The sequence below is a fragment of the Malus domestica genome, chromosome 07 (assembly GCF_042453785.1).
Source record: "Malus domestica chromosome 07, GDT2T_hap1".
NCBI lineage: Eukaryota > Viridiplantae > Streptophyta > Magnoliopsida > Rosales > Rosaceae > Malus > Malus domestica.
This window is the reverse complement of record NC_091667.1, coordinates 35,817,528-35,829,708: the sequence shown is the minus strand read 5'-3', so window position 1 is coordinate 35,829,708 and position 12,181 is coordinate 35,817,528. Positions and strand designations below refer to the sequence as shown.

The 12,181-nt window shown below is 37.0% G+C and overlaps 1 protein-coding gene and 1 long non-coding RNA gene across 2 annotated transcripts; one reads left to right on the top strand and one right to left on the bottom strand.

The window, feature by feature from the left end:
• Nucleotides 1-6,196: 6,196 nt before the first annotated feature.
• LOC103439908 (uncharacterized) lies at nucleotides 6,197-9,340 on the bottom strand. The gene is made up of 8 exons (XM_008378548.4): nucleotides 8,851-9,340; nucleotides 8,549-8,680; nucleotides 8,259-8,382; nucleotides 7,707-8,149; nucleotides 7,524-7,600; nucleotides 7,286-7,421; nucleotides 6,562-6,765; nucleotides 6,197-6,406 (listed from the first exon to the last, which is right to left on the bottom strand). The coding sequence occupies exons 1-8, from the start codon at nucleotides 9,280-9,282 to the stop codon at nucleotides 6,347-6,349; spliced, it is 1,608 nt and encodes a 535-aa protein (XP_008376770.1). The 5' UTR covers nucleotides 9,283-9,340; the 3' UTR covers nucleotides 6,197-6,346.
• Nucleotides 9,341-11,415: 2,075 nt separating this feature from the next.
• LOC103439906 (uncharacterized) lies at nucleotides 11,416-12,181 on the top strand. The gene is made up of 3 exons (XR_530048.4): nucleotides 11,416-11,566; nucleotides 11,638-11,786; nucleotides 11,974-12,181. It is a non-coding gene; the product is annotated as an uncharacterized lncRNA (long non-coding RNA).

The window sequence follows — 12,181 nt, the reverse complement described above, 5'->3', positions numbered from 1 at the left end:
GAGGGAGGAAGACCACCCACTTCTAAAGCGCAGATGGTCTTAAAGGCAAAAGATGAAGCACTATGCTGAAAGAGATGATGGTATATGTGGTGTGGTTCCATGTGTTGGCCAACTATATGAGAGAGAGAGAAGGGTAGTTTCGTCTTTACAACTTTCACTATCTTGGTATTATTATTGGGTATGATATCTACACATCCCTTCTTACTTCTCACACACCTTTTTAATTTCGGCCGTCGGATCAGATGAATTGAAGAATATCAACGGGCATAAATTATAAAGGAGTGTGTGAGAAGTAAAATAGGGTGTGTGGATAACACACCCCATTATATATATACATGATATTCACACACCAATTTGCTTTTCATGCACGAGAAATATTTGTCTACTAAAGCACGGTTGATATGTCACACATGTTATAATAAAAATAAAATGACTTTTTCACTGCTTGTATTATGATATAATTTACCAAACTGTATTTTGAGCATATGAAAAAATCTCTCTTCTTACATGATTTTTAATATTTTTAACAGCATAAAAGAAAATCAAGATCCAAAAGTAAAGAGTAATATTAGGGTAAACTAAATTTAAAAATATAATGAACATTTAGGTAATAATCAAATCATCAACTTCCTTTATTTATAAAATTTTATCTGCATATTTAATTTCTCTATCATAATAGCATTACCCTAAATAAACGTTTATGGAAAAGGATACATAAATCATTTTTTAGATTACTATTCATGTACATACATTTGGGAATAATGGGTACATGCACTGATGCACATAAGTTTAGTAGAATATGTATAAATTCTTTCCCTTGGTCAATGTCATCATTCATTCTTCGTGGGCGTCTACGTGCGTATGCACTATAGACTTTGGTGGATTCTTTCTGACCAGAGAATAAGGAAGCTGGTGATGAATTTTCCTCCACTGCATAATTACCTCCCTCTGTTTACCAAGTTAATTTCTTCTCTACACTTTTCCATTTCTCTTTCTTGAACGTGAAGGATGCATTGGTTCTATTTGCCTAAATGAACTAGGCAACCACTTATAACTTTTTGCAAGACTGCCTGTCAAAGGAAAGTGACAACACTAACACAGACAACAACATTGGAGATATTTGTAGACTTGGTACATGTTTTATCTAAAATATATATATATATATATATGTATGTATGTATGTATGTATATATGTATATATATTATATTATTATATTTGTTCTCTGATTATGAACTTCTAAAATCATTGCTAAGATGAATATTGATTTTGGACAGATTTTTAGTCTAATTCCTGTGTCCTATTTGGGAGAAAAATCCAAAGCAGATAGTGACCAAAGAAATCACGAATGTTTCACTCCAGAGCCATATATTAAGTTTTGATACTACTCTAGTTACATAAATATGGCTAGTACTATTAAGGTCTAGTAGGTTTAGCAAATTATAAAGCTTAAAAAATATAAAACAAAAAGAATAAAAAGGATAATCTCAAAAAATTTACGTACAATTGGAATTCCAACATACGTAACACTACGTGATAAGTTTAGAACATTATATTCTGTTATATATTTGTAAGTGTGTTTCTATAGTGAGAATTGATGAGATCAAAGATGCCAACTAAAATACGAACTAGAAAAACTTAGAAGACAAGCTTAGAACACCACAACTTTACGTTCTAGTTGCATGTAATTTGCCCCTCAACGACACGACATGATTTAGTCAATTAAGGTTTAAAAATCTTATCACAATACTAATCCAAACATGTCAAGGAAACTGGTGCGGTAGCTGACGCTGGGATTCTGAAATATGGTGACGGCGCCAAGGCGACTGCAGATGAGAGTAGGGGCGGTGGACACGCGGTACGAGCTCCGACGATCCCACCAGGGGAGAGCTCATACGGTGGCGAAACGTGTCGACGATGATGAAGAAGGAGAGAGAATGTATAGGGTTTTGCGCTGGTGCTTCCAACTTTATCCAAACCTCCATCCCATCGAACCAATTAAAAAATGAATAAGTAAAAAACACAATCAGCAACTGAAAAGCAAATGGGGAAGGTGCGCGCGCATGTGGCGGTGTCTTTCCTTCGGACTTGGATTGTCTGCCCTCCTATTTCGATGTCTTTTTCGTGCCCTCTTATTTTGTGTGATCATGGTTAAGCCATGTCAACATTTTGTATTGTTTTTTTATAAAAATAATAAAATAAAAAGAAATAGTAATATAAAATATTGACGTGACTTAACCGTGACCACACAAACAAAAAGGCACGAGAAGAACACCGAAATGAGAGGGTAGACAATCCAAGTCCCTTTCCTTCTGCTTACCGTCGTACGACTATCTGACCAGCATAAGACTTCAGTCAAACCTTTGTACGTCACGAGAGAAATTTAGGGTTTCCACTGCAGCAAGCGGTACCTAATCCAACCGAATACAGACGTCGACATGCATTTTAACTTTTTCAGTACAATTAGTCATCTCTTCATAACATGTGTTTGAATCTCATCATAATAATATTAAAAGAAAACTAATGAAATTTTTTTAATTTTAATAGAAAATGATAAATAAAAATACAGTGAATAGTATCATAAAAATGTAAAAATGTATTTTTTTGTTAAAAATGAACAATACCATGAACGTTTCGTTAAAACTTTCTAATATTAATGCCTCCATTGTGGCATTCTCCTTTCATGTTAATTCTTCTCATTAGTCACGAAATGATGGTTAATTATTTAAAAAATATATGAAGATAAAAAAAGTGTGAACAACACCGCCTTACAACAATGGCTACGGTCACATACACATGCGACAAAGAAAGAAAGGGCATTCCTAATTAAGCGAAAATTTGGAAGCCAAATACCAGCATTCCATTTTTGGACCTAACCATCTTTACAAGAAATAACCTCACTCTCTCTGGCCTGGTCCAACTTAGGTGGACCCACTTACAAAAGCAAAACAAACGCGTGGGGCCCAATAAACATTCAAAAATTCAAACCACGAGCCTATACATTAGAGCTATGAAGAGCAACTGAAGCTTCCTCCCCACCTTTGGATTCGTGACCAAAATTATTGTTTTTCTTCTTGTAAGATTTTTCCACATGTTCATCTACATCATGCTTTGCTTTCTAACACCTACTTTTGGATTGCTTCCTACCACCTACTTTGAAAGAATTTTTATGTGTCTCTAGAATACTTGTTCTATAATGTATCATTTTCACGTGTTATGATATAATTGAGTGATGTAGTTTATACATTTTGTTTTGGAGTTGAGAAATACTAAGGATACTCGCTTAAAAGTAAAACTCTCCATGAACTTTCTGATTCCTTACATTTTAGGGTTAATCTCAGTTTACTATCATCAAGTTTCGTAGTTTTCAACATTTGGTACAAGAAGTTTTTTTTCGTCCCAGAGTCATACCTAAAGTGTTAATTTTGGGACAGTCTCATACATCTGTTAATCTGGCTGTTAAGTCTTTCGTTAACTGATGTCATGGCGCTCATGTGGACAATGATTGAGCGTCACGTGTCATTAAGGGTACACGTGGAAATTAAAATTTCAAAAAAAAATTTCTCGCCCAAATTTTTGGACTATCTATCCCGCCACTCACCCACCCTAACCTTCCTCTTCCCTGATACTCACCCCGCCACCAAGCTTATTCTCCATCCCTAAGGCCATCTCCAACCGATGACTGGTCAGATGGCTCGTTTTAGCCATCTGGCCCTTCAAGAAATTAATATTTTAATGAACAGTACATGGCCATATTTGCCTTCATCTCCAACTAAGGGCAAAAGGGCCATAGGGCTCTTTTTAACCCTGTCACAAAAAACCATCTCCAACCGAGGGTCAAAGGGCCATAGAGCTCTTTTTAGCCCTGTCACAAAAAATCATCTCTGACTGAGGGCCAAACATAATTTTTTATTTAATGTTGTTTCATATTGTTTAATGTTCTTTCATGTTACTTAATTTAATTTAATGTTGTATGATGGCTTAGGAAGTTATAGGAAAAAAATAGAATTTCAAACAAATATGAAACAAATTTTGTAAAATAGAAGTTATAGGTAAAAAAATATGAAACAAATTTTGTAAAATAGAGGTTATAGGAAAAAAATGGAATTTAAAAAAATATATATGAAACAAATTTTGTAAAATAGAAGCTATAGGAAAAAATTGGAATTTAAAAAAAATATATAAAACAAATTTTGTAAAATAGAAGTTATAGGAAAAAAAATAGAATGAAGTGAGATTGTACAGAATGGTGAAAATTATGTGAAAAATTGTGTAGGAATAACTTAAGGTATTTATAGGGAAAAAAAAGGTTTAAATTCATTAAAAAAAAAATTTTGAATACAACAACTAGTCAACTAGTTGTTGGATTCAAATTTTTATTTAAGCATTCATGTCGGTTATAACAGGATTGCTCTAATTTTCTGGCCAGCCCGGGCTGGCTAGCTTGCTGCATGCGATCAGCTGTCCTTTGGTCCTTTCATATTTTGTAGCCCTCTAGCCTAGCCCTCGATTGAAGACAGTTTTTAGACTATTTTCGACTCTCTGACCTTTGAACCCTTCAATTGAAGATGGCCCTAAAACCCAGGCCCTTCCCCTCTACAAAATAACCTCAAAGGATGAAGCATCAATGAAGCACATATGGAGCAAAAAAAAAAAAAAACACAGGCTTTTCTCCAAAACCCAGATGGAAAATTCAACAATTTTCAATACCAGAAGAGAAAATCACAAAAGGGACAAAAAAATGAGGGTTCTTCTCTAACTCCAGATGGAGAAAAAAGGTTTTGTTCTAATTTTTTCTTAGTGCCAAGAATTTCGAACTTGGCCGGCGAGTGAGCATTGTAACCCCCGAACTGTACTGCATTGAATTGGAGCGGCCATGACTTGGCGTCATGGATCGGGACCCGAGTCCACCTCCCAAGTTGTAGAACGAGGAGGCTGAGGGCAGGAGCGCGGAATCATCTGACTGTTGATCAACGAAGAAGATGAAGAGGTCGAGGAATACGTCCACTTGTCGGGCTTGGCGGAGACGGAGTTGAGGTGGGAGTTGAGGAGGAGGGAGCACTGGGGAAGGAGGGGTGAGACTCGGGCCAAGTTAGGAGGAGGAGAGGCTTGGATTTGGGCGATGGTGGTAAGGCAATAGGGTTTGGGATTTTGATTTTTTTTTTTTTTTGAATTCTTAAATTTTGAATTTTTTTTTATTTTTTAATTTCCACGTGACGTCTAGTCATTATCTACATGGGCGCCATGTCATCAGTTAACTAGAGAATTAACAGCCAGACTAACATATGTATGAGACTGTCCCAAAATTAACCCTTTAAGTATAACTCTGAGACGAAAAAAATTTTATGTGCCAAATATTGAAAACCACAAAACTTAAAAATAATAAATTGAGATTAACCCTACATTTTAATATAAATTCTTGTGACTCAACATTATAAAATAGAAGCAAGAGACGGCATACTTTTGAAAGAATCCTACTTAACAAATCTCTTTAGAGATACATTAATAAAAAAAAATAAGCATGCGTTTTATTATATTAGAGAAAAAGTAACAAAATGTAAGTGTTTATAGATCACTAAAAAATCCACAACTTTTTATAACAACTCTTGGTGCCTTGGTTTACCCAACGCAAAAGTTACATTAATCCTTATTTAACAGATTACTTGAGGACCTAAACAAGATAATTAATTAACATAGCATACCTTAACAAGTTATAAGGCCAGCGTTTCTTTCACATTACACCTATTTTATAACACATCACAAGAAATTTGAAAATTTTGCAAAGCTTGTAACATTCCCCTTTTGAAAATTGAAAAGATTTTCGCGCGTTAAAGCCGCCGTTAACTAAGCATAATTTGTCCCCTAATTTCACTTGAGCATCCAACAAAACCATAAATTAACGCTACATGTCTTGATCAAGCTGACTTCTATGTCTTGTGGGACATCAGGAAATATATGGCAGGAAGTGAAAAATTGATACTACAGGGAGGGAAGAGAAGGCCGAAAACAACAAAGTGAATATGATCCGAAAATAAACATATTTGAACGTGAAAGGCACGCGATAAGTGATATAAAGACAAGAGGTCATGTCACCGCATGTGATGAACGTTGTAGACAGGATATTCTCCGTTTTTGGCAGAACGGGTTTCGGCCACAAAATGAAAGGTACAACGTATCAATCACCAAAACAGAGTGGGATGTGGATGACAAAATACATTACTTGAAACAGTTCAGCATGAATATTTTAGCGAAAAATAAAACAAATATTAAAAGAAGGCATAAAAATAGTATGAGTGGCAACATATGGGGCCAATGAAACCCTAGTGCACAACGTTTATCACATTCAATTTACTCATTCAACTTGCAGACATCAATGAACTTCTGGACTGCATTGTGGTATTGAGTTCCCTGTAACCAGCACACGCGTTGGATTAATGACAGCTTAGTATCAATATCGGATGATGGATTATCATATTATACCAAAAATCCTCGCAGTATCAATAATACACGACGACATCTTTAATCATGTATAAGTTGCTTAGCGTACGATTTGATAAACATACCTCCCAGTAAAGTTGGTTGCAGTCCATGCACTGCCAAAACTCGAGATTCTTGTTAAACAAGCAGTTAGGAATTCTTTGGAAACCTTTCGCAGCTTCAACAGCCTCTTCAGTCGTCAAGGGCTTTTGAATAAACCTACCATTGCATTTGGTGCATCTTGACATTAGTTGATCCTCACTAATTTTCAGTTGGAAAGTTTCGATTATCTGCAAGAAGACTTCAGAATCAGATTTATCGTGTAACAACGCTTCAATCCTTCAAAGAGCTTCTTCGAATAGGAACATTGTATTAGCAATGCACTTCAAAAATTAAAGGAGAACCAAGTGTCTCGGTTGGAAGACTCAACATATCCTTCCCAACTTCGTCAAATACCTAAGTGATCCAAAAATTCTTAAGTTTCTTTATCATTTATAATTTAAACTTTTTAAGATAAAATCTCAAGCACCAAATACAAATTTCAACTATTATAAACAAATTTACATTGATCGTAATAAGTTGACATGATTATTATTATTTTCTTTTTTCAAATAAAGCCGCATTAAATCCAAAGCCTGACTCAAGGTGGTGAGACTTTATATAAGCTAACCTAAAAGACCATGAACCACTTGCAATATATATATATATATATATATATATACAGTAAAATTGTCCAAGCAGAATGCATGTACAAATGCACATCTGATTTTCACAGAAGGCGCCGAAATTTCAAAATGAAGACGGGCATACCTCAAGTAGCTGTTCGTTCTTGAGAAGACTCTTCACTCTATAGATATGATTGTTTATTAGATAATCATGTCTCAGCAGCTTGGCATCCCGCGTCAACAGCACTCTCTTCTCTTTATTTGCTTGATCTATTAACTGCCTGCACAAATTGAAACCAAATTAATAATTCATTAAAAAAAATGTTTAAAACATATTCAAAATCTACAACATTTAACATACAAGAGCATGATCATGAGAATACCTGGGTTCAGGCTTTTTTGAATACGAGATTGCAGCATTGATCCCTACACATCTTAAATGTTTAGCTAAGCCTTCGACCTGAAAATAAGCATGAGCAAGCAAGTAGCATGTGACATTTCAGCCACGGACACCCTTTGGCGGGGGACCTTGCCAATCTTCAAGGAAAGTGGATATAAAAACTTACCATCACGTCGCATAGAAACTTCGGTTGTCCATCACCCCCCAAGGCCAAATCCCATGGTGGGGGACCTTGCCAATCTTCAAAACTCTGTCCTTGCTTTTCATTACAAATCAAACCCTCTGATGACCGTCCTTTTGCTTTTCTTTTAGAAGTTTTGGCCGTTTTGTCAGATTCTTTCAACAAAATTTTCTCCCCAAATTCGTTTACAACCTTCAAGAGGTATTCATCCATGGGAAGGGTATTCCTATGCCCTATCCTCAATGTCATTCCCTCTTCCGTAACTATATTAGGAGAAACATAAGAAGCAGTAGCTCGGGCTATATCTATAGCTTCATGAACTTTCATCCTTACAATCTTACTATATATATCAAGCTTCTCAAAAACCACTTTCAACCCAAGAGTCACGGTTGGGGGATGCGGTTCAGTGGGATGGCGAACTAGTTTCCCTGCAATGAGAAACCAATCATTTTCCTTTATCAACACAAATATAACGCAAGAAAATGTGCAACAAACGCATAAACACGAGTATAAAAATATATATCTAGCATGACTGACCTTCCTTGATGACTTTGGCTTGGAAGACATTGAATATCTCAATCAAGCAGTGTGCGTCCATTGCTGCATATGTTTTCTGCTCTTCTGTAAGAGGACGACATGACCAATCACTACATTGGAGTTCCTAAACAAGACATATTTTACATCAACAAATCTTTATAGGAACCAAAAATTCCCATCCCTTTATTCCATCAACATTCCATCATGTGGTTAAAAGTCTAAAACTTTCGATGCAGAGTAACACAGAAACTTTGAATTACGGAAAATCGAAAACCTTTCTAAAACCAAACCTTTGAAAGAGAAATTCCAAGGACTTCTTTGCAAATACTTGCTAAACTCTTGATTTGCTTGGAGGCCTTCCTTCCATGTTGCTTGTCTTGCAGGTGATTGTATATGCTCGTAATATCCATAAATGGCTCCACCTGTTTACCAAAATATCAACCGAACAATGATCAAAACAGAGGAAGATGAAAAAAAAAAATGTTTCTTGATTTTCGCTGAAGGGTTGGATTAGATTGCAAAATTTAAGACAACCCAAATCCCAAAATCTAAACTTTCGCTACAGTTTCTGCAAAATATGAAACTTTCTTACCCTGTCGAACCCAGGTTCGCAGCCATTGGAGCTGAAGGTGGAGGACAAGTATATCAAATCCTGCTTAAATCGAAAACCCAGTTTCAGAATATCGGGGGAAACGAATGCGTCCCTCAGCAACTCCCAGATCGACGGCAGGTGAATGGTTGACAGGTCGAGCAGGAAGACGACTGAGTCGTCCGACTCGTCCGAGTCTCCGCCGAGTCGGGAACCTAGTTGACAGGCGAGTTGGAGGAGGAGGACGGTTGGGAAAGACGACTGGGGGGTGCGGGTGCGGATGGGCTTCCACTCGGCATCGAGCGCAATGATTCTGCAGCGAGTCAGAGACCGAGTTAAGTAAGTGAACTCGGGCGAGTCGGTGGATGAAACTAGTTGGACATTGAGGGGCCTTTGTGGATCCATGGAAAAAGTGACACTAGTTTCATTCCTCATAATTCGATGAGGGTTTTGGGTTTTTTCATGGGTCAAATGTAAATTGCGCTTGACCCTTTCAACTATTAGCCCAATTGAAAGCCACCTCCTAAATTATTTTTTTGATAAATTAAAACCTTGATCTATTTGAAACTTACCAATCACTGTCATATTGGATGAAATTTCATCCATTATGCCGTCAAATACTGGCACAGCTTTGCTCTCAAAAGTGAATCACGGACTAGTCACGACATAACTTTACCCTCAAGAATGAAGTACGTTTTGATCACGTACCATTATTTGACCCAAAGTCAATAAAATTTTATCGAATTAAACAGTGAGAGGTTAATTAGCAAAGTTTAAATAGTTCAAATGGTTAATTTAACGAAAAAAATAATTCAGAGCGTCAATTCAATTGGGGTTATAATTTAAGGGGTCAGACGACAATTTACTAATGTTAATATCCTAATGCACCTAAATGATCCATTTATCACCTTTAGTACTACTGACTACAATATTAATATGTATTTGATACAATTAGCATCAGGCAGTTAGATATAATTCAAGTAAGTATTTAATACATCACCCAACTTAGCATACCCTAGGGCCAACTTATCCTAAATCATTTAGTCTGAGTCCCTTTGGTACCGTTACGTACGTGGGACGGGACGGAATTGAGTGGGACGAGGCATTCCGTCCCACGTTTGGTGCGCTTAAAACGGGTGGAACACGTTATTCCACGGGATGAGTTTTGGATGAATTTTCGTTCCACCTCACCCCCCTGAAACGACTCGTTCCATATCCGTGGAATACAAAATTATAATCTATCTGTCTCCTTCTTCTTCCTCCTTGTTTCCATCTGAGGGCATCTTTGCTCCCTCTCTATTCCGTCCCGTCTTGTCTCGTCCCGTCCCGTCCCGTCCCATTCTATTCCGTTATGTCCCGTCTGTATACCAAACCATACCTTTGGCCCTTTGGAACCGAAAATCGAAACCGAAACACGAATCGAATCGGACGGCATCGAACGGTTTGGTTTTACGGTTTGAAACGGTTGCGGTTTCGAAACAGAACCGCATCAACGAAAACGGTTTGGTTTCGGTTTTGGGTTTTCAAAACCGCACCGAACCGAAACCGCTCCATATATCCTACTAGTTGTGATGTTATGTTGTGTGGGTTTGTATGCATGTATCCTTGCTAGTATTTGGCATTTTCAATGTGGATCCTTACTACCATTCTTTCAATCGTTTGTGTTGCTATGTGTGTGGTATACATTGTGCTATCTGAAACCTACTATGTGTGTGGTATAATTGATAATGCCAATGGTAGTAATTTTAAGTACCTAAGAAAGGCTGGATCACATATATCATTAATACTTTAACCAAAAGTTAGCCTCATTATTTCCAATAGATGGTTTCCTTCTCCAAAATAATGGACAGAAACTGAAATATGCCAATGGCAAGGGAGATATTACTCTGCTTGCAGATAGCATCGAAAAGTACGTTAAAAGTGATAACATCTGGTTGACATTCAGGCTCTTGACAATTTGACAAAGCATTTCATTGAAAAATTTCAATCCTTATTACCATTATAATTGATAAATGTGTTGTATGGTTTACCTCGTAATGGTGCTAAGTTATTTCTACAGTTTTGGTGCAATTTTTCTGCAGTTTTTTTTTTGCAGTTTTGCTGCATTGTTGTTGTTGTTTTTGCTGCATGTTTATTAATTAATATATGAGGAAAATAAGATCGTCTTATGTTTAAATGGGTGTATATTTTAAATTGTACATTTTTTTCTCAAAAACCGAACCGAAACCGTTTGAGACCGCACTGCACCAAACCAAACGGGTTGGTTTCATTTCGATTTTGGCTTCAAAATCGCACCAAACCGCACCGCAAAAAGTTTCGGTTGCGGTTTCACTCGAAACCGCACCGCGCCCACCTCTATAGAAGAGTGGTGAGTAAATATAATACAAATAGCTTAACTATGTCGATTTGCACTTAGAATTAAAAACCGAAAGTTATAGACATTCTAACATTTAGGGCCCTGTTTGGCATACCGTATAAGGCACGGCACGGGATAGTACTAATAATACAAAGTACGATGTTTGGTGTCTATTTGAATTAAATAACCCCCTGATTAAATAATCGGGCCTACCTTTTTTATCCGGTCTTTACCCGCTTGCTTCTACCGTTGAAAACCACGGTACAATTTAGTCGGGCTGAAATCCCTCGCTCTCTCCTCTCGGTCTCCAGACGTTCTCTCTTCCTCTCCAGACGCACTCTTGCTCTCTCGTCTGAATCCCAGGTTCGTCTTCTCAAATTCTTCTTCTTCGTTTGAATCCCAGTTCGTCTTTTCATTTTTCTTCTTCTTCCCAGATCCGCCCTCCCTCTGTTCTTGGAAAATATTATTCTTCTTCCCAGATATAGCTCCTCGCGAGCATGTCAGCCTCAGACGTTTGGATTGCTGTGGCCCGATCTCAACGACAGATTGTTCTACAACGACGTCGTTCGAGCCTCTAATTCCGGTACTCTCTTTCTCTCCCTCTCTTTAAAATCTCCCTAGTAAGATACTGTTTTTTTCTACTATTTCTGTTTTTTTTTCCTGCATTTTCTCGGCAGCCAAACAGCCTCCAAGCCTAGAACTCGATTGTCGATGCTTTCTTCGATTTTAACTTGTCCGAATTTGACTCCGATTGTTGGTGTGCATTACAGAACTGACACTGATCGAGTTCTACTCTAGCAAGTACAATAATTCAGCTCCATTGCAAGGGTAATCAGCTTATACCAAATTGCATTCCAACAATTTAAATTAATTTGATTTATTTACTGATTTATTTTTGCACTTTAAGCAATAAAAAAATGTTTAATTTGAAGAACAGATGAAAACTTTGTACTGATAATTGAGCAGTTTCTTCGTGAA